Source organism: Callospermophilus lateralis, chromosome 6 (assembly GCF_048772815.1).
Source record: "Callospermophilus lateralis isolate mCalLat2 chromosome 6, mCalLat2.hap1, whole genome shotgun sequence".
Classification (NCBI taxonomy): Eukaryota; Metazoa; Chordata; class Mammalia; order Rodentia; family Sciuridae; genus Callospermophilus; species Callospermophilus lateralis.
The window spans coordinates 111,588,517-111,608,887 of NC_135310.1; the positions used below are offsets into that span (position 1 = coordinate 111,588,517).

The window sequence follows — 20,371 nt, forward strand, 5'->3', positions numbered from 1 at the left end:
CTTAGGTTGGGAAGACTATGCCCTTGGGAGCCATCTAAATGCTTCGTCTGACTCCAAAGTGGGTAAGGTCCTCTTACCATAATTATTTTACTGCAAAGGAACGATGGGATTTCTTTTGGTTGCTGTCATTTTTGGTGGAAAAGACTTATTTCCTTAACTTTCTTCTGTTTCTTTCAGGCTCTGAGTTTCTGATTCCTATCACTGGGTTTTATTGCCAGCTTTGTGAGGAATTTTTGGGGGATCCAATTTCTGGAGAGCAACATGTGAAGGGTCACCAACACAATGAAAAATACAAGGTTTGTAGTACTTGATGGAGTTTCCTACTTTCTGCAGTGATTCTTTTGACTTTGTCAAACTGTGGAGCTAGAGATAGTTATTGACACTTTAAATTCCATATAACCAATAGGATATTTGCTTTAATCTTAGTGAGAATCATTAATATCCTTGAAAAGTTTAATATAGGGATTTCTTCTAAGTGAATTGTAATAGTGGAAGAGCCAAAATTTTCTCTTTCATTATTTTTATCAGTTGTTGAGCCTTTTTCATTTATTTTTGCAGAAATACGTGGATGAAAACCCATTGTATGAAGAGCGGCGGAATCTGGACCGCCAAGCTGGATTGGCTGTGGTTCTAGAGACAGAACGGCGACGGCAAAATGAGCTAAAGCGCAAACTTAGTGAGAAACCAAAGGAAGAAAGGAAAGAAAAAAAGGCAAAAGTTGTAAAAGAAGTAAAGGAAGACGATAAGGTCTCTGTGGAATTAGAAGACCAGCTCCCTGAGGGTGGGAACTCCCCTGAAAAAGCTGAAAATAAAAAAAGTTCTAGCATCAAACTCCAGTTAAAAGAAGAGGTAAAGAAGGAATCACAAACATCATCGTCTTTTGGGAAGTTCAGTTGGAAGAAGCCAGAAAAAGAAGAAGAAAAAAGTTCAGTAGTAGCCTCAAGTATCCTTAAGGAAGAGATTATGGAAAGCAGTAAGGACAAAGAAGATGGCAAAGCTGAAGCTGGGAAGGCAAAACCCATCAAAATTAAGCTCTCTGGGAAAACTGTTGTTGCACATACCAGCCCCTGGATGCCTGTTGTGACAACTTCAACACAGACTAAGATCCGACCCAACCTGCCTATTCCATCCACGGTACTCCGCAAATCAGGTTCAGCTACAGTGAGCAAGCCTGCTCCACTTAATAGCTTTCTGTCTATCAAGTCCTCTGGAACCACTGCTAAACCTCTGCCAGTAGTTAAAGAATCTTCAGCTGATCTTCTTTTGCCTCCAGACATTATCTCTAAAGCTTTTGGAGGAGAAGAGGTGATTCTAAAAGGATCTCCAGAGGAAAAAATGGTGCTGACTGAAAAGATTGAGCCATCTCATATACCTGAGCAAATGTTGCCACCTCCTCCACCTCCCCCTCCCCCACCACCACCACCTCCCCCTCCCCCTCCCCCAGTTATACCTCATCCAGCTGCTTCATCTCCTACCCAAGCAAATGCTGTCTTGGCTCCCTTAAAACCAAACTCATTTATATCTCAAACTCTAAGTCCTGGCTTTCTGGGTCCTAACATTTTGAACCCAGTGTTGCCTGTAGCCATTATAGCCTCAGCACAGCCAGCTGCCATTCCTTCTGATGAGACAGCTCCTGGGGTGAGTGAGAGTGACCAAGACCAGGCCCTATTCTCTGTGTTGGTACGTCCTCCACCACCCCTCTCAAGTGTGTTCAGTGAACAAGCCAAAAAATTGGAGAAACGAAATTCATGCTTAGCTACAGCCAATGCTAAGGACCTGTATGACATATTCTACAGTAGTGGTGGAAAGGGGACCCCTGAGACCAAGCTGAGTGGTGGTTCATTGACCAATGGGGAAAATGGCAACCTCTCTAAAACTGAAAGTTCAGATTCTACTTCTTCTTCTGCTTTGAACAGCAGTGCCTCCCAAGAGGGTTTGGTCACTGCTTCTATGGTCAGCAACACTGAAAATCCCACTCTGGTGTCGGTAGGGAAGTGGTCAGTTGTAGAACAAGCAGACCCCCAAAACAGAGGTAATAGCTATGGCTTCTTACAGCCTCTGACAAGATTGTGCCAAAACAGGCCTTATGAAACTATTACCCCAAAGACAGATACTTTGGCCATGTGGACTTCTAGCTCATTCCAGAGTGACACTGATAGGGATGTATATCCAGAGTGGAAAATCAATCTTGACCTAGAAGAGCCAGGGCCACCTGAAATAGACACAGCTCCTCAACTGTCAGATACACACTGCCATACCAAGACATCTCGGAAGTTGATAAAAATTCACCTCAGAGATTCTGGTAACAAAGATAAGGAAAGCCAGGAGTTTTACCAAACTGAAGATTGTGGAGAAGGTGTGATAGAGTCAAACAGTGAACTAAAAGGAAGGGTAGCAGTTGAAGAGGGAGCAAGTGCCAGCATTGGGTCCCACAGCATAGAAGACTCTAATTTGAACCATGGGAGTAGCTATATCCAAGAGGGAGAAGTAGAGCAGCCCAATTTGCTACTGATTGACAAAGAGGCTGAACAGTCTAAGAAATTGATGACAGGACATGAAACTCTAAGTAAAGTAGTAATTGAAGTAAGTGCACAGACTCTGTCTTCCACAAAGTCAAAAATAGATTCTTTTCCATCAGAAACTAGATCTTTACTCCAGAACCCACAAGATACACCTGGAAAAATTTCTGCCCCAGAATTGCTGCTTCAGTCCCCTGTCAGGTCAAATATATATTTATCAGATAGTCACCAGGAGCAAGGAGTTTCAGCTGGTAGTGAAGAGTGGTTAGAAAATTCAGCTCCAGGTGCAGTTTCCAGAGCTTCTAGGTGCAGAAGCCTCAAACTCAAGAGAGAAAGATCAAAAGATTTTCAAGGTAAAATAATCTGTGATCTGCCTGTTTGGGATGAGAACAAGAAAAGACCAGAGATGTGGGAGAGCCCAGAGAAACCAGAAGTGGAAGCTGTGGAGCTGCAGGATGTCCATCCAGAATTAACAGTGACAATAGAAAGCAACACCTTAGAAGACTTTGAAGCTAAGAATTTAAAGGTAGAGAAGCTTGCTGTCCTGGGAAATCTGGGGAATATGCATGTTGATTTCTGCAATTCTCGGGTAGACCCAGCACATAGATCCCCAACTGCCCTATCTCAGAAAATATGTGAAGAAAATTCTGTATCACTTACAGGGTGTAATCCCTCTATCCCCAGTGACTTTGAACCAATCCCATCTTTTTCTGGGTTTCCATTAGATTCTCACAAAACCCTGGTGCTTAACTTTGAGACAGAAACTGAATATAATTCATCTAATCCCAAAAGTGGGAAGATCACTTCTAACATTTTGAAAACTGGTTTTCCTATAGAAAAAGTTGACCATGGCTTGAGCCTAGAGGGAACACATCAGGCCCTTGATCTCTTGGCAGGAGGAATGTTGCCTGAGGAGGCAGAAGAAACTTCCCAATTGCAGAAGCAAGAGTCACTCAGATTAGAATCAAAAACAATTAGTCCTGCAGGCTTTGGACCATCTCCTTGTCTTCCAGATCTTGTTGACTTTGTCACACGGACATCTGGAGTTGGAAAAGAGAAGATATGTTCTCCCCTCTCTGATCCCGATGACCCTCCTAAGCATAGATCCCTGGAGATAGGACCACTACAGCTAGAAATTCCGAAAGTATCCATCACAGAGGTAGCAGCTTCTCAAATAAATGAGGACAATGAGAGCCCTTTGAATTTGGCAAAAACTCCAACTTCGGCATCCCCTTCAAGGGAGCAGGTAGTTGGAGGCACTCAGGAAATGTCTGAACAAGAAACTGTAGTTGATGCCATCCAGGACCACACAGAATCCAGTGTTCATGACGAAGAATGAACCACCCAAGGCTGCTTGTGGATGAATCAAATTGGCTTCTAGAAATCAGATGCCCACATGATCCAGGACTAATTGGCAATCTCCTCTGGAACCTACACCAAGAGTCGGCATCTTACAGTAAATGTTTATGGGAGTTAAAAAATTTACCTCCTTTCCTTCCCCCCTTAAAATACTGGACAAATCAAGCATTAACATCTATACATACCTGTAAAAAAGTATTTTCTGTTAATTTTTGTTCTTTTTGGTCAAATTGTTTCTCCTACTTTGTCATTAAAGTCAAATGTCTATCCTGGCTCACCACATAGTGTGCTTTGATTGTATTTTGGCTTTGACACTGCCATTGGAATGTGGGGGAGGAGGGAAACAAAGCTGACTTCTTCAAATGCTGTGTTGTATTCCCACCCAATATCTGGGCAGCTGATGAATCTCTGGGAGAAACACCAGAGTTTGCTGAAATGGAAAACTTCTACTGATGAAGGAAGAATTGTTCATCTCTTAGGCTTCCATTTCAATGGGCCTGCCTTATCATTGTTTGAAATGCAGCGTGAGTAGCCCTTTTGTTTACTGTCTACTTCCCTAATTGGCATGTCAATTCCCATGTTTCCCTTACTCTGTTGCCTTTGCTTGAGATGGTCCTGCTAACCCACAAACTTGTTTGGAAATGGCCACAGTAAACAGAAGAAAATCTGGCAGACTCACTTTGAAGATGACAAATCAACAGTTGGGTAAGGCTTATTCATGGTTCAGTGCCAGGAGCAGATGTTATTGGGGTTTGCTTGAAATGGCCTTTGCTTATTGTATTGTGATCCAATAAATCTGTATTAAATTGTTTAGCAGCCATTTCTGTTCTGAAGAGGTAGAAGATCTGAAACTTGTCTTGGGATTGGACTCATTCTCTGTTTTACAAAACTATATGTATCCCTTTCCTTTCTCTACCTCTCCCTTTCCCAAGTTATTTCCACCATAGTGTGATGTTTTGGGTTGTACATTTTGTTAAAAAAGATTAAAGGATTTATGAGTTGGCTTGGACAAGTTTAATTTTATTTTTAATGTGTTAATTTCCTGGAATAAATATGCATTAATCTCACGTTTCTTTCTGGATTTTTGTTTTGAAATTGCACACATTTTAACTTCAAAGGAAAACCAGAATAGTAAACCCCGGCTGCCTTATTGTCTGATTCCTACCCCCAACCATTCTTTCCCCCTACTTGTCAGAGCTACTTCATGCCAGAATGTTATATAGTATATGATATTATGCTGCCCAAATTGGTAACGAGAGACAACCGTGATCTGGTATCGGCATCTTCCTATTGTAAAGCTTGTTATGTACCCTGTGTTGCTTTCCCTGGGCTTTTCTGGGAAACTGAGCTCTCCTATGACAGGTACTTGTTTAGGATGTTCTTGGGAATCGGGTAGTTCAATTCTCAGGTTGTTTCTTTTTTTTTTTTTTTAATTTCTGTCCCAGTTTCCTTCTCATATTCCTATGTTTAACAGTTTGTAATCTGGCTCAACAGTAGCTTAAGAGACTTCTCGCTTCTATTTCTCTAATGAAATGTAGTATTAGTAATCTTTTTCTATTTTCAGAATTCTTTTTTCCCCATTTCCTTATGTAGAGGGCTGCAGAATTTCTAGATTGAGTTTTCAGAAGCAATTTAATTTTTCTAGAACCTAAGTATTATCAAGTTAGAAGTTATCCTGGCCTCTGTTCTTCATGTTGTGGAAAGGGCACATTTGGATAGCTAGATCCTCAAATATGCCTCAGGTATTTGCCTTGCTGTGATTTTGGACAAGTTGCTTTACCTCACTGTGTCACAGGGTTAGTATGTGTGTATGTATGGTTTTCCTTTAAAATGATCATTATCCCAATCTCAACACCAAATGTTTTCAAGGTCTAGCCATCCTGAGTAATATTTCTGAGCCCATTTTTTTTTTTTTTTTAGGCTGAAACCTAAGTTCAGTGTATTTTTCTGGCCTGGAAGCCACAGATTGACTCAAAAAAGATGTCCTTCAGAAGAGCTTGAATTAAGGAAGCTTCAGAGAGATTTATAGAGGTTCCCTCTCCCTATTCTAGAAGGTTTTCTACAGGAATTTAGGGAATGTAAACATTTTAAATGCCAGTTTGTGTTGATTTTAGGTCTGTTCCTTTAGTAAGTTCCACCTCTTTCAGGGATGAGACAGTGGGGTTAGGGAAAGAGTTGGGAGGTGTTAATCATATGCAGATCTTAACCTTACTCCTCCTCAGAAGGATTCAGAATCTTGTTCTCTATGTCAGGAGGGGAGACTTGTAGGAAGGGAAGAGAAGCGGAACTAGTTCTAATAACACTTGTTATCTCTGTGTAACTTTGGGATTTATACAAGTTATCAGTTTGGGCTTTTTCTAGAATGCTCACTTGAAAATTCTGGAAAAGGAATTAATTTTTGAGTTGAAGGAATGGCATTCTTTGTATCTACCCTGAACCAGCTGAGGGAGAGCTTTCAGAAATCCATAGACTGGGTAGAAAGAGTTGCTGGCTTCTTCCTCTTTGATCAGTGGAATCTTAGTTTTGAAGCTCATCTAGAGAAGACTTGAAAGTAGAGATCTAACCCTGGAACTGGCATCTAGAGGTAGGGCATATTTCTTTTCATTCACTACTATCATAGTACTAAAGAAAGCTTCAACTTAAGAGAGAAGACACCTGCAAGGAATGGGCCCTAATCTTTACGTGTGGCTTATGGTATCATATACCTGTTTTAAATTTCTACAAACATTAGGAATAATTCTTTTTAAAGATAGAGAGGAGAGAGAGAGAGAGAATTTTAATATTTTTTTTTTTTAGTTTTCGGCAGACACAACTTCTTTGTTTGTATGTGGTGCTGAGAATTGAACCCGGGCCGCACGCAATCCAGGCGAGCATGCTACCGCTTGAGCCACATCCCCAGCCCAGGAATAATTCTTATCTGATTCCCTCAACTGACAACAATGTGGGCAAACTCCTAATTTTACCTGAGTTAACTCATTAAAAATTCCCCTTGACTTTGTGAATGGAGACTTCCTGCTTTATAGACCATCTTTCTCTTATTCATGGCTGTTCTAGTAGGGCATATAATACTCTTTAGTTATCTTTCTGCTAACAGTACTGCTGAGTAATATATCAAAAGTATTCCCACCTTACCCCGTACGGCTTCATCTCTAAGATAATAAATTAAAAATTGGTTACAACTTTGGTAACGCAGCATACCAGAACATATATGTCTAATGGATTGCCAGGTTCACAGAATGAGTAAGAATGGGGAGGAGGGGTTAGGGAGCTGGACATATAGCACATAGGCCTCCAATAGGCATAGGAAGTGTGTGTGTGTCTGTTTTTTAAAGTAGGGGAGGATTCAGAGAACAAATAGCCTATAACACAATTGAGGTGGTTTGTTTTTTTGTTTTTTAAATATATTTCTAAATCTTGGTTGTCCTCACTTTAACAAAGCTTACCTGCCAGGTCCAGAATGAGAATGTAAGCAGACTCTTCACTTATTAATAATTTCTGTGAGAATATAGAGACGCAGAAATAGTTCGGGATTGTGAGCACATTTCTTCTTTATTTAGAATTTAATTTTGCAATAATGTTTATGTAATTTTTAAAGTAAGATTGTATATACAACAACAGTATCCATCAATAAGCTAAGCATTAAACTTACAATGAAATTCTTTTAAATAATCACCAATATTCCTAATTTTCCCTCAGGCCATATACAGTTTTGGAGAAAAAAAATCATAAACCTGTATGTTTATGTTGTAGCCCTTAACATGGTTTTAATTTTACAATATGTATTCCTTTGATTAATATATGGCCCCCAACTGCATTATAAATTCTCCACAGCACAGGAAGTCATCTTTGCTTAGTAGTTTTTCATCATTGTATTCACAGTGCACAGTTGCCTGGCACATTGAGGGTGCTCAATAAAAATTCATTCAAAGAATCATTGTAATAGTAGCTTTTTTTTTTAACTGATTGTTAATATTTAGTATTTTATAAGTGGGTTAAACTATTAATTGCTGATTGTATTTGCTGGGTTCCTAGCCCTTCAGAAGCCAACTGTTTTGCTTCTGCCCTGAGTCTTTGCATTTACAAAACACCATCAATATCAATGAGTTCATATCAATGATACCAGTGGTCCCTCTATTTTTACAGCATTCTAGAATAGTAGTGCTACCAGGCTAGGAAGGGGGACACACTACTCCAGCATCTCTTGGGAGATAAAATAAGGATGGGGAGGAGGGTAAACTGACCTGAAAGTAAACAAACAAAAAAGAGTTTGAGGGTTCTAATTTTCATATGACCCCCTTTATCCTTCCAACTAGATAAGTATGTTGAAGTTAGTCAAACCCCAAATCCCTCTGATTTAGCCAAAGGAATTATTTAGTATTTTGTGGTCCAACAGCTTCTTGACAGCTCATCAAAATTAAAACTGTCAATTTCATTTCTGGATGGAAACAACTAAAAAAGAATGTCTTAGGAGCAATGCTTATACTTTGTATTTCATATTTTCTCTTGTCAATCTTCTGATCATAAAAATACATTTTATATAAAATATTTTATGCACATAAAATGTACACATGCATATACACATGTACATAAAAGATGTCATGTTTATGTCAGTAAGGGTTATCTGGTGCTATAGAATTTTAGGCCAGGTTTTTGGATTCCCACCCTGATTTTTAAATTTTTATTTCTATGTATTTAAATTAAAAACTTTTAAAGTTGTCTCTCTTTGTCTTCTCTCATCTGCTTTCCATCGTAACAAATAGATCCTACTGTTTTTCCTTCAAGACTTCCTAAAATTCTACTCCCGTCAATGCTGGGCAGCATATCTTCAAGAAACTCCTACCATTCTTCTCCCTCTCTTCCTCCTCCCCTTCCCTTCCCTCTACCTTTGTTGAGCTGATTGTGCATATCAGATAATGCAGAAGCACTGGGACCTTAAGTTACATAAATCAAGACACTTGTCTTCACAAAGCTTGCTTTAATGCCAGGTACACATATCATAGTCTCAATACAAAAGAATGGAAGATAATGCACAGATAATGATTTAAAGCTTTACAGGCTTTTGTTACTTCCATTCTTGGGAGATCAGGCAAGAAAGGAGTTTTGTAGAAAATAAGAGAAATGAGTATTTTTAAGGAAAGTGAATGAGCAGGTTGACAATACAGTTATATAATGGGAGAACAAAAGGTAGAGGATGTAGAGAAAGGTAACAAAGAAATGACCATATTGAGGTATTTTCTTTCATCTTCTCTCTGATACTCTGCCCTGCTGGATTTCCTTCCTATAGCCTTCCTGTATAAGAATGATTATGATCACATTGTTACTGACTAACCCACCTATCTTCCTTTCTTTTCAGAAACAATTCCAGAACTCTTCACATTTCCAAAAGGAAAGACTGCAGCAGATATTTCTACTCCAGAGAATCAGGAATAGAAACCACAAAGACCATGGAAATGTTGAGCGCCCTTGTGGCCAGTAAGCAATCACCTCCAGGGTCTGACTTCCAGAAGGTGAGTATGGTATGGCTGCTTGGGGCAGGAATGGGTTATGGAGAAAGCTCTGTCATTTTAGCTATTGGGAAATAGTGGGTTGGATGAACAAATATGTATATATCTGTGTCTTTGTATCAGTAGAGGAGGAACAGGGAAAGAATGGATATAGAGGGTATGTATTTTAGACTTGCTATTATGCACCCATTTAGCATTGAATAAACTATTAAACTTCCATTTAGCATTGAATAAACTATTAAACTTCCATTTAGCATTGAATAAACTATTAAACTTCCATCTCATTTAGTGCTATAATATTTATGTTAAAACTATGGATTTAATGCCTTCCAATTCTTTCTAGGCCCTATGCCTCAATGTCTCTGGAAAGTAGAACATCTCTTATTTTGGTTCTACCCTCCCTTAATGGACAGTTCAAGAATTAAGGTAAAATTGGATATGACCTTAGAGGAATAGGGTATAAGTAAGCAAAGGAGATTCAAGGAAGGGGAACAATTACAGAGGAGATGTTTGAAAAAAGTCCTGGGATATCAGACAGTTGTCTACCAGATTCCATACAGTCTTTTTTTTAGATGTATAGACCTTTATTTTATTCGTTTACTTAAATGTGGTGCTGAGAATTGAACCCAGTGCCTCACACATGCTAGGCAAGTGCTCTACCACTGAGCCACAGCCTCAGCCCCTCCATACAGTCTTATTATTTTTTCTACACACATTGAAATATCTGGGCCAGTCACATGGTGCACATGTATAATCCCAGCAACTTGGGAGGCTAAGGCAGGAGTATTGCAAATTCGAGGCCAGCCTTGGCAGGTGAGACCCTGTCTCAAAAATAAGTAAATAAACGAATGAATAAATAAAGTGCTAGAGATATAGCTCAGTGGTAAACCACCCCTGTTTTCATCCCCAGTACTGAAAAAACAAACATCTGGAACACAGGAGCAGGCAAGCATCATTCCAAAATACCAGGGAAACTTCTTACTCTCTATCTAAAATGATGGACATTTTTTTACTCCCTTTTGTGTTTGGAACTGTGGGCTCAACGACACAGTGGAAAAGAGAACCAGAATTCAGTATGACTTAATTGAATTTTAACTCCTTTAAACTCAGATTCATTTTATTTAAATCTAAGCTGCCCCAATTACAGATTTACCCAGAAAATTCTTATCTTAGTTTTGTTCTTGATTTGCAAATCCAATCACTTTTAGGGTCCTAGAGACTAGTTTACTGCCTAAATCTATGTTCTTGGTAATTTGACACTACAGCTATTTAAAACAACCAAACATACATGTAAAGTATAACCAAAATCATCAGTAGAATAAAAAGGAAAGGGTAAAAAGTATCTCAGGAGCTCTTGGTACTGAGATTTTTATTAGTTAAGGACTACTCATTCCTAAGGCATGACCCTGTAGATGAAGCAATGGAAAGCAGCCTGGTGCCAGGGCTGCCAACGCTTTGTCACCACCACTTTCTCTCCCTTGTTCCAGCCCAAGATCTGTTTCTCATCGTCTATCACATACCTCTTCCCAGGAACAATCAAGAGTGTTGGGCACAAGCTTTCATTCCACGCTCTACTCCAGCCCCTATTTTTCTACTTATATCTCAATTCTCTAGTAGTATCTAAAGTCTATATCTAAAGTCTATATCTATACTGATCTGGGGAGTGGGTGGGGGGAAGAAAACATTTTTTTAGTAGTGTTTTCCTCTTTGGACTTCCTTGATATGCAGGAGTTCATGTGTATTATGAATGATGAAGTATTTTAAGATTTTTATTGAAATATGATTCATATAACATTAAATTTTACATAACATAAAATCCACCATCTTAAAGTGTGTGATTCTTTGATTTGTACAATGGTTGTACAACCATCATCACTAATTCAGGAACATTTCCATCAGCTCCCCTCCCCCACCAAAAAAAAAACATGTATCCATCAGCAGTATGCTCTGTACTCTAAAGCTATTCCCAAGACAGGTAATCAACAATCTGCTTCTGTCTCTGTGGATTTACCTATTCTGAACATTTATATAAATGGAGTCATACTATATGTGGTCTCTTGTGTTTAGCTTTCACTTAGCATAAGGTTCTCAAAGTTTACCCTTGTGAACTCCATTATATTTTATGCCTGAAAATATTCCATTGTAGGGATATGTCATTTTTGTTTGTACATTAGTTGATAGATACTTGAGTTATTCCCACTTTGGGAATATGGTGAAAAATGCTGCTTATGTCCATATACAAATTTTTATGTGGACATGTCTTGTGGGTATATACCTGGGAATAGAATTGCTGGGACCTGTAACTTAAAAAAATAAACATTTATATTAAAGTATAATGTTTATATTTTTAAAAGCACACATGACAGTTGTCAAGTTCAATAATTTTCATAAGTAAACATATCTGGGTAACCAACACCAATCAAAAAATAGAAAATAAGCCAGGCATGGTAGCACATGCATATAATCCCAGTGACTCAGGAGGCTGAGGCAGGAGGATTTCAAGTTCAAGCAAGCCTCAGCAATTTAGCAAAGCTTTAAGTAATTTAGCAAGATACTGTCTCAGAATAAAAAATTTTAAAAAGGGCTAGGGATGTGGCTCCAGTAGTTAAACACTCCCGGGTTCAATCCCTGGTACCCCCCCCAAAAAAAAAAAAAGTATGTGGACTGGGGTTGTAACTTAGTGGCAGAGCACTTGCCTAGCATGTGTAAGGCACTGGGTTCGATCCTTGACACCACATAAAAATAAAAGTATTGTGTATCTATAACTAAAAAAAAAAAAAGTATGAGCTGGGTATGGTAATGCATAACTGTAATCCCATCGACTCCAGAGGCTGAGGCAGGAGGATCACAAATTCAAGGAGGCCAACCTGGGCAATTTAGCAAAACCCTGTCTCAAAAAATAAAACTGGTTGGGGAATATATCAGTGGTAGAGCACACATGGTTTAATCCTTAGTAGCACAAATGCACATACATACACATTAACACACACAAACAATACGAGTGAGGAATGGTGGTGCATGCCTATAATCCCAGCAATGCAGGAGGCTGGGGTGAGAGGATTGCAAGTTTGAGGTCAGCCTGGGCAATTAAAAAGACCCTGTCCCCCAAAATAGAAAGGACTGGGGATGTAACTCAGTGAAGAAAAACCCAGGTTCCATTCCCAAACCAACACACACACACACAGAGGAAAAAAAAAAAGAGAGAAAAAAAGGAAGAAAATGATCAAAACCCCTGAATCCCATCTCAACTATTTCCAGTCACTTCTTGTCCAAATTGTAATCACTATTACTGCTATCACAGGTGTATTTTTTTTTTTTTTTTTGCCTTCGCTAAAAAAGTTATTATAAGGAAAAGACACAGCAAAACAAAGCTAGAAGGTGGTAGGGGTGAAAGATAAGGAAAAACGTAATCATCAAATAATCTGCCCAGACTTGGATACCTGCCTGTTGATTTGGCTCTTAACCTCATCTTCCTTTCCTGATTCAAAGAATCTTGCACCTAGCAGAGCTGGGCCAGGAGCCCCATTTCCCAGTCTCTCCCCTTCCTGGGAGTTTGGGAGAGGTTGTATACTTCTCAGATTTCAAGACACACAAAGTAGTATGGAGAAGGGGAAGGCATTATAGCCCTTTGTTTCAGTGCCTTCTCCGTGCCTGTGGAGCTGTTCTTAGCCCCATCCCTTGGTATTTATTGATGCCAAAGGCACAAACCCCATGGAATTGGGTTTACTTAGGCAGCAGTACACTGAGCAGTGAGGTAGTGTTGATGAGGAAGTGAGCAACATCATATTTGGTGTAGAAGCTGGCTAGGAGATAGAGTATAATAGGAGAGATGCTAAGGAATTTGTGGGAAGACTGGAGCCCTAGTCCATCTGCTCCCAATGTCAGTAGTCAAGCTTTTCCTTGATCAGGGGTCTCAAAGGGTGTCCCTTTAACTGTATGTAAGAAGACATACATTGCCTGCCAGCTTCGGGAGCACATCCGTCTAGGGGCGCAGCGCTGGTTCCTCCACGTGTGGTCTCCAGGAAGTAGCTGCCTCCCAGGTGTGTGTTTTTAATCAAAGTACAATTCATATCATAAAATTTGTGACATTTTCATCATTACAAAATAAAATCCTGTATACTTTAGGCAGATAGTCCATGTTCCCACTTCCCTGCAGCCCCTAGCAGTCACTAATCTATCTCTGTGGATTTATCTATACTGGATATTTCCTACAAGTGAAATCGTAATAATGTGTGGCCTTGTGTCAGTGTTTTTTTCACTTTAGCATTAATGTTTTTAAGATTCATCCAGATTGTAGCATGTAGAAGTGTTTCATTATTTTTATGGCTGAATAATATTCTGTTGTTTGATATACTGTAATTTGTTTATCCATCCATTTGTTGGTGGGCATTTAAAAAACATTTTTATAGTTGTAGATAGACACAATACCTTTATTTTGTTTATTTATTTATTTTATGTGGTACTGAGGATCAAACTCAGTGCCTTACATGTGCTAGGCAAACGCTCTACCACTGAGTCACAATTCCAGCCCTGTTAGTGGACATTTGAATGTATCCACATTTTGGTTGTTGTGAATTGTGCTGCTGTGAACATTTATGAATAAATATCTATTCAATTCTTTTCAGCATATACCTAAAAGTGGAATTTCTAGATATATGGTTATTCTGTTATTTTTTTTGTGTGTGTTTAAGGGATGGAACCCAGGGCTTCATACATGCTAAGTAAGAGTTCTACCACTGAGCTACACCCCAAGACCTATTTAACTATTTGAGGAACTGACAAATAATTTTTCACAACACCAGAACCATATTACATTCCTGCCAGCTGTGTTCAATGGTTTCAGTTTTTCCATAACACTTGCTATTTTTCTTCCTAAAATATAGCTGTTCTAGTATCTCATTTGTGGTTTTGATTTGCATTTCCCTAATGCCTAATGATAATTGAGCATTGTTTAATGTGCCTTTGGCCCATTTGTTTACCTTCTTTGGAAAAAATGTGTTTGGCTTTTTTTTTTTTAATATTTTTTACTTGTAGATGCACACAATATATTTATTTATTTTTTTAAAGGAAGGAATTTTAAAAAAATATCTTTATTCTATTTATTCATTTGTATGTGGTGCTGAGGATCGAACCCAGGGCCTCACATGTGCTAGGCAAGCACTCTCCTGCTTAGCTATCGCCCCAGCCGCATATTTTTATTTATTTTTATGTGGTGCTGAGAATTGAACCCAGTGCCTCACACATGCAAGTTGGGCGCTCTACCACTGAGCTACAGCCCCATCCCTGTGTTTGGCTTTTGCCCATTTTTTAAATTGGGTTTTTTTTTGTTGTTGCAGAATTGTAAAAATTATTTACATATTCTAGGTACTAGATCTTTATCAGATGATTTTACAGCTATCTTTAGGTTGTCTTTTTACTTTCTTAATAATATCTATTGATATATGAAAGTTTTAAATTTTGATGTAGTCTTATTTATTTATTTATAGCTCATGATTTTGGTGTCATAATCTAAGAATCCATTGCCAAATGCAAGCTTATGAAGATTTACATTCCTGTTTTTTTTTTTTTCTTTTGAGATGGTCTCGCCAAATTCTCCAGGCCAGCCTCAAACTCATGATCCTCTTACCTCAACCTTCTAAGTAACTGGGATTACAGATGTGCAGTACCACACCCTTCTTCCTATGTTTTCTTCCAAGAGTTTTATGGCTTTAGCTTTTTTTTAGATTGTGAGAGGTAGAATTCTAGCTGCTGCTGCTGCTGCTTTTTTTTTTTTTTTTTTTTTTTTTTGGTACTAGGGATTGAACTCAAAGGCACTTAATCACTTAGGCACATACCCAGCCTTTCTTATTTTTTATTTGACACAGGGTCTCACTAAACTGTTGAATCTGGCCTCAAACTTGGATTCTTCCTGTTTCAGCCTCCCGAGTTGTTGGGATTACAGGATGTACCACTGCACCAGGATAGCTTCATTCTTTTGCATGTGAATATCTCAACACCATTTACTGAAGAAACTGTCTTCTTCTTTGAATGGTCATAGCACCCTTGTTGAAATCAATTGGCTACAGATACATGGAGTTTTTCCTGGACTTCCCATTCTGTTCCATTAGTTTATGTCTGTCCTAATGCCAGTACCACACTGTTTTGATCACTGTAGCTTTGTAGTAAGTTTTGACATTGAGAAGTTTGAGTCACCAACTTTCTTCTTTAAGATTATTTTGTCTATTTGGGTCAACTGCAATTTAATGCAAATTTAACATTTGGCTTTTCCATTTCTGCAAAAAAGGCTTGGAATTTGGTAGGGACTACATTGAATCTGTAATTTGCTTTGGATAATACTGCCATCTTAACAATATTAAGTCCTCTAACCCATGAATATTAATGCCTTTCTATTTATTTAGGTCTTATTGAATTACTTTTAGTAGTGTTTTGGGGCTGGTGATGTTATTTAGTGGTAGAGTAGCTATCTAACATATATGAGGCCCTGGGTTCAACCTCCAGCACTGAAAAAAAAAAAATCAGCATTTTATAGTTTTTGTGTATATCTTTCACCTCCATGATTAAATTTAGTCCTAGGTATTTTATCATTTTGTATGCTATTTTAGTGTAATTGTTTTCTTGATTTTCTCTCAAATTATTCATTGAAGGTGTATAGAAACACAACTAATTTTCATATTTTAATCTTTGCTGAATTCATTTATTTGTTCTAATAGGGGTTTTTTGGTTTTGTTTTGCTTTGGTACCAGGGGTTGAACCTACTGGTGCTTTATCACTGAGCTACATTCCCAGACCTTTTTATTTATGTATTATTTTGAGACAGGGTCTTACCTATATTGCATAGGACTTCACTAAATTACTGAGGCTGGTTTTGAACTTGTGATCTTTCTGCTTTATCTCTTGAGTTGGGATTATAGGCCAGTAACTGGATCTGGCTTTGTTCTAGTAGTTTTTTTAATGGTTTATTTGGGAAATTTTAATGATTGATTGATTGGCACTAGGGATTTAACTCAGTGGTGCTTTTACCACTGAGTCATTTCCCCTATCCTATTTTATTTATTTATTTATTTATTTACTTACTTACTTACTTATTTTTGAGACAGGGTCTCACTAAGTTGCTGAGGTTGGCCTCGAACTTGTGATTCTCCTGTCTCAGCCTCTCAAGTCACTGGGATTATAGGCATGCACCACCATGTCCAATTCCTTAGGAAATTTTAAACACATAGGATCATGTCATCAGAAAATAGGTATAGTTTCACTTCTTCCTTTCCAGTTTTGATACATTTCTTTTTCTTGCTTAATTGCTGTTCTTAGAACTTTCAGTACAATATTGAATAGGATTGGTGAAGATAATATGCTTGTCTTGTTTCTAACCTGAGAAAGAAAATCCTTTTTTTTGTTAGTTTGGTTTTCTTTGTACTAGGGATCAAATCTAGGGTCTTGCGCATGCAAAGCAAGCATGAGCTACAACTGAGCTATACCCCCCAGTCCTTTTCTGATTTTGAGATAGGGTCTTGATAAGTTGCCCAGGCTGACCTCCAACTTGCAATCCTCCTGCCTCAGCCTCCAAGTAGCTGGGATTTATAGTCCTGCTCCATCACACCCGGCCAGAAAAAAAATTTGTTTTTTCCTACTGAAAACTATGTTAGCAGGTTTTTAAAAAATGCTTGATACCATGTTGATGGCTTTCCCTTTTATTCCTAATCTCTTGAGAATTTATGAAAAAGTATTTTATTTTGTCAAATATTTTTTATTTGTCAATTGAGGTGATCATATGTGTGTGTTTATTTTTTCTTTCATAACATTAATGTGGTGAATAGTATTACACTGATTGGTTTTTCCTGTGTTGGACTACTACTCTTATATTCTGGGGATAAATCCTACTTGTGTATAACCCTTTTAATATGCTATTGGATTCAGTTTGCTGTTATTTTATTGAGGATTTTTGCATCGTAAGAAATATTGGTCAGGCTGGGGCCGTAGCTCAGTGGCAGTGTGCTTGCCTAGCATGTGTGAGGCAAGGCACTGGTTTGATCCTCAGCACCACCTACAAATAAACAAATAAAATAAAGGCATTTTGTCTATCTACAACTAACAAAAAAAAAAAAGAAAGAAAGAAAGAAAGAAATTTTGGTTTATAGTTGTTGTTGTTTTTTTCCCCTGTGGTGTTTTTGTCTACCTTTGGTACGAAGGTAATGTTCATCTTATAGATGATTTAGAAGTGTTCCCACTTCTGTTTTGGAAGCATTTGAGTACTCAATGTTAATTCTTCTTTAAATGTTTAGTAGAATTCACCAGTGAAACCAACTAGTACTAGACTTTTTCAGGGGAATTTTTAATTATTGATTCAATCTCTTTACTTGTTATAGATCTATTCAGATTTTCTATAGCTTTTTTTTTCTTTAAATCAGGGATTTAACCACAGAGTCACAGCCCCAGCCCCCCCACACACACACCTTTTTGTAGTTTTAGATGGACAGAATGTCTTTATTTATAGTATGTGGTGCTAAGCATCAAACCTAGTGCCTTGCACATGCTAAGGAAACGTTCTGCCACTGAGCTACAACCTCAGCTCTCCCCAGCCCATTTTTGTATTTTATTAGAGACATGGTCTTGCTGTGTTGCTTAGGGCCTCACTAAGTTGCTGAGAATGTCTTTGAACTTGCAATCCTACTGTCTCAGCCTCTAAGCCGCTGGGATGACAGGTATGCTCCACTGCACCCAGCTCTCCTTATTCTTGAATCTGCTTTTTAAATTTTTGTGTTTCTAGGAATTTGTTCATTTCATCTAGATCTTTCAAATTTGCTGGGATAAATTTTTAATATTCTCTTATAATCTTTTTTATTTCCTGATGGTTGGTAATAATGTCCTCACTTTTTTCTTTTTGTTGTTGTTTCTGCTAGGCAAGTGCTATACTCCTGAGTGCTTTTTATTTTTTTATTTTGAAACAGTTGTTTTTATTTTGAAAAAAAAATTATTTTTTTATTTATTTTTCCTGGCCTTACCTCAAAATTGCTATCCTCCTGCCTCAGCCTCTCAAGTAACTGAGTCGTGCCCAGTACCCACATTTTCATTTCTGATTTTAATTTTGTTTGCATATTCTCTCTTTTTCTTAGTCCAGCTAAAGGTTTATTCATTTGGTGGATCTTTTCAAATGAAAAACCAATTATTGGTCATAAACTTTCTCTAATGTCTTTCTGTTCTCTATGAAAAATTTCATTCTTTTACTATTTTGTTTCCCATTTAAATTTTTATTTAGTTTGCTCTTTTTCCAGTTTCTTGAGATGTAAAGTTAGATTGTTATTTGAGATCTTTATTCTTTTGTAAACTTAAATGTTTGCAAGTATAATTTCCCTCTTGTACAGTTTTAGTGCATCCCATAAGTTTTGAAATGTGGAATGTAAAGGCTGTACCTCTTACTCCTGTTGCATTGAGGATTTGATTTCAACATGTGAATTTATTGGGGAGAGGGACGCAAACAAACATTTAGATCCTAGCAGTTGATGAGATTAGTTCATTTTTACATTTAAAATGATTACTGATAAGAAAAGGCTTCCACCTGGCATCATGGCACAGCCTGTAATCCCAGTCACTCTGGAAACTGAGGAGGAAGGATTGTGAGTTCAAAACCAACCTTAGCAAAAGCGAGGTGTTAAGCAATTCAGTGAGACCCTGTCTCTAAATAAAATACAAAATGAGGCTGGGGATGTAGCTCAGTGGTCAAGTGCCCTTGAGTTCAATCTCCAATACCAAAAAAAAAAAAAAAAAACAACTAGATTTCCACAATTTTGTTTGTTTTCTATATGTTGTCTTTTTTGTTGTTGTTGTTCCTCATTTCCTTTCATACTGCTTTTTTTGTTTGTTTCTATAAGATTATCTTGAAAATTGTACGTACAAGAAAATATTTGGACTGGGGTTGTGGCTCAATGGTAGAGTGCTCGCCTAGCATGCATGAGGTACTGGGTTCGATCCTCAGAACCACATAAAAATGAAACACTGATATTGTGTGTCCACCTTCAACTAAAAAATAGATTTACATATATATTTTCTTTTTTAAAAAATATATCTATAGTATCAGAACTTTACACAACACTACAATTTTTGTATACAAGAAGAAATATCTATGTGTATAAGTGTGCATGTTGTATTAATCAGAACCCTTTTGGTTGTGAATGTCAGAAACCTGACCTCAACAAACTTAAGAAAACAAAGGATAAGGGCTGGGGTGATGGCTCAGTAGAGCACTTGCCTAGCATGTGTAAGGCACTGGGTTAGCTTCTCAGCACCTCATAAGTAAAATAAAGGTCCATTGACAACTAAAGAAAGAAAGAAAACAAAGGATGAGGGATAGTTTATGGCTTAATAACTAGGAAACCAAATCTGAGCTAGATCCAAGAGGTGAAAGATGTCATCAGGAATCTCTCTTCCCTAGTCCCTCAGTTCTGCTTGGCTAAGGAGGTCTCTCCACTTAGAAGTGAAGTAATCCCTGCAGTCTCAAGATGCCATAATCCAGCTGGGCACAGTGGGCACAATCAAGATGCCATAATCCAGCTGGGCACAATCTGATTACAGATTACACATCTGTAATCCCAGTGGCTCAAGGGGCTGAGACAGGAGGATTGGGAGTTCAAAGCCAGCCTCAGCAACTTGGACTCTAAGCAACTTGGCAAGAACCTATCTCTAAATGAAATTTAAAAAAAAAAAAAAAAAACAGGGCTGAGGATTTGACTCAGTGGTTAAGTGCCCCTGGGTTCAATCCCTAGTACAAAAAAAAAAAAAAAATCCATAATTCTTAAAGGTTTTTATCTAGAAAATAAAAGTGTATCTTTCCTTATAATACAAGAAAGTCTGGTATTATAAATACCTGTTGTCAGGTGAATAGAGTACTTAGACCATGCCATGCCATGAGGTCACCAAAAGAAGGAAGGGTTTTCCCTAATGAATCAACTGGACTAAGTTGAATTAATGTGGAGGTGGGGGGGGAGAGATGAAGTT

General features: G+C 38.0%; 1 protein-coding gene across 5 annotated transcripts in view; it reads left to right on the forward strand.

Annotated features, from left to right (window-relative positions):
- Znf318 (zinc finger protein 318) overlaps positions 1-11,050 on the forward strand; it is a 35,858-nt gene extending 24,808 nt beyond the window's left edge. For 3 of the 5 annotated variants that reach the window (XM_076858683.1, XM_076858684.1, XM_076858685.1), the window contains 2 exons: positions 178-296; positions 559-4,917. In XM_076858683.1, coding sequence (XP_076714798.1) covers positions 178-296; positions 559-3,858 — 3,419 coding nt within the window. In that variant the 3' untranslated portion in view covers positions 3,859-4,917. Of the gene's footprint in view, positions 1-177; positions 297-558; positions 4,918-9,231; positions 9,386-9,725; positions 10,515-10,869 lie in introns of those variants that run through there. The other 2 variants (XR_013091634.1, XM_076858686.1) reach the window with 2 other exon arrangements.
- Positions 11,051-20,371: the final 9,321 nt, after the last annotated feature.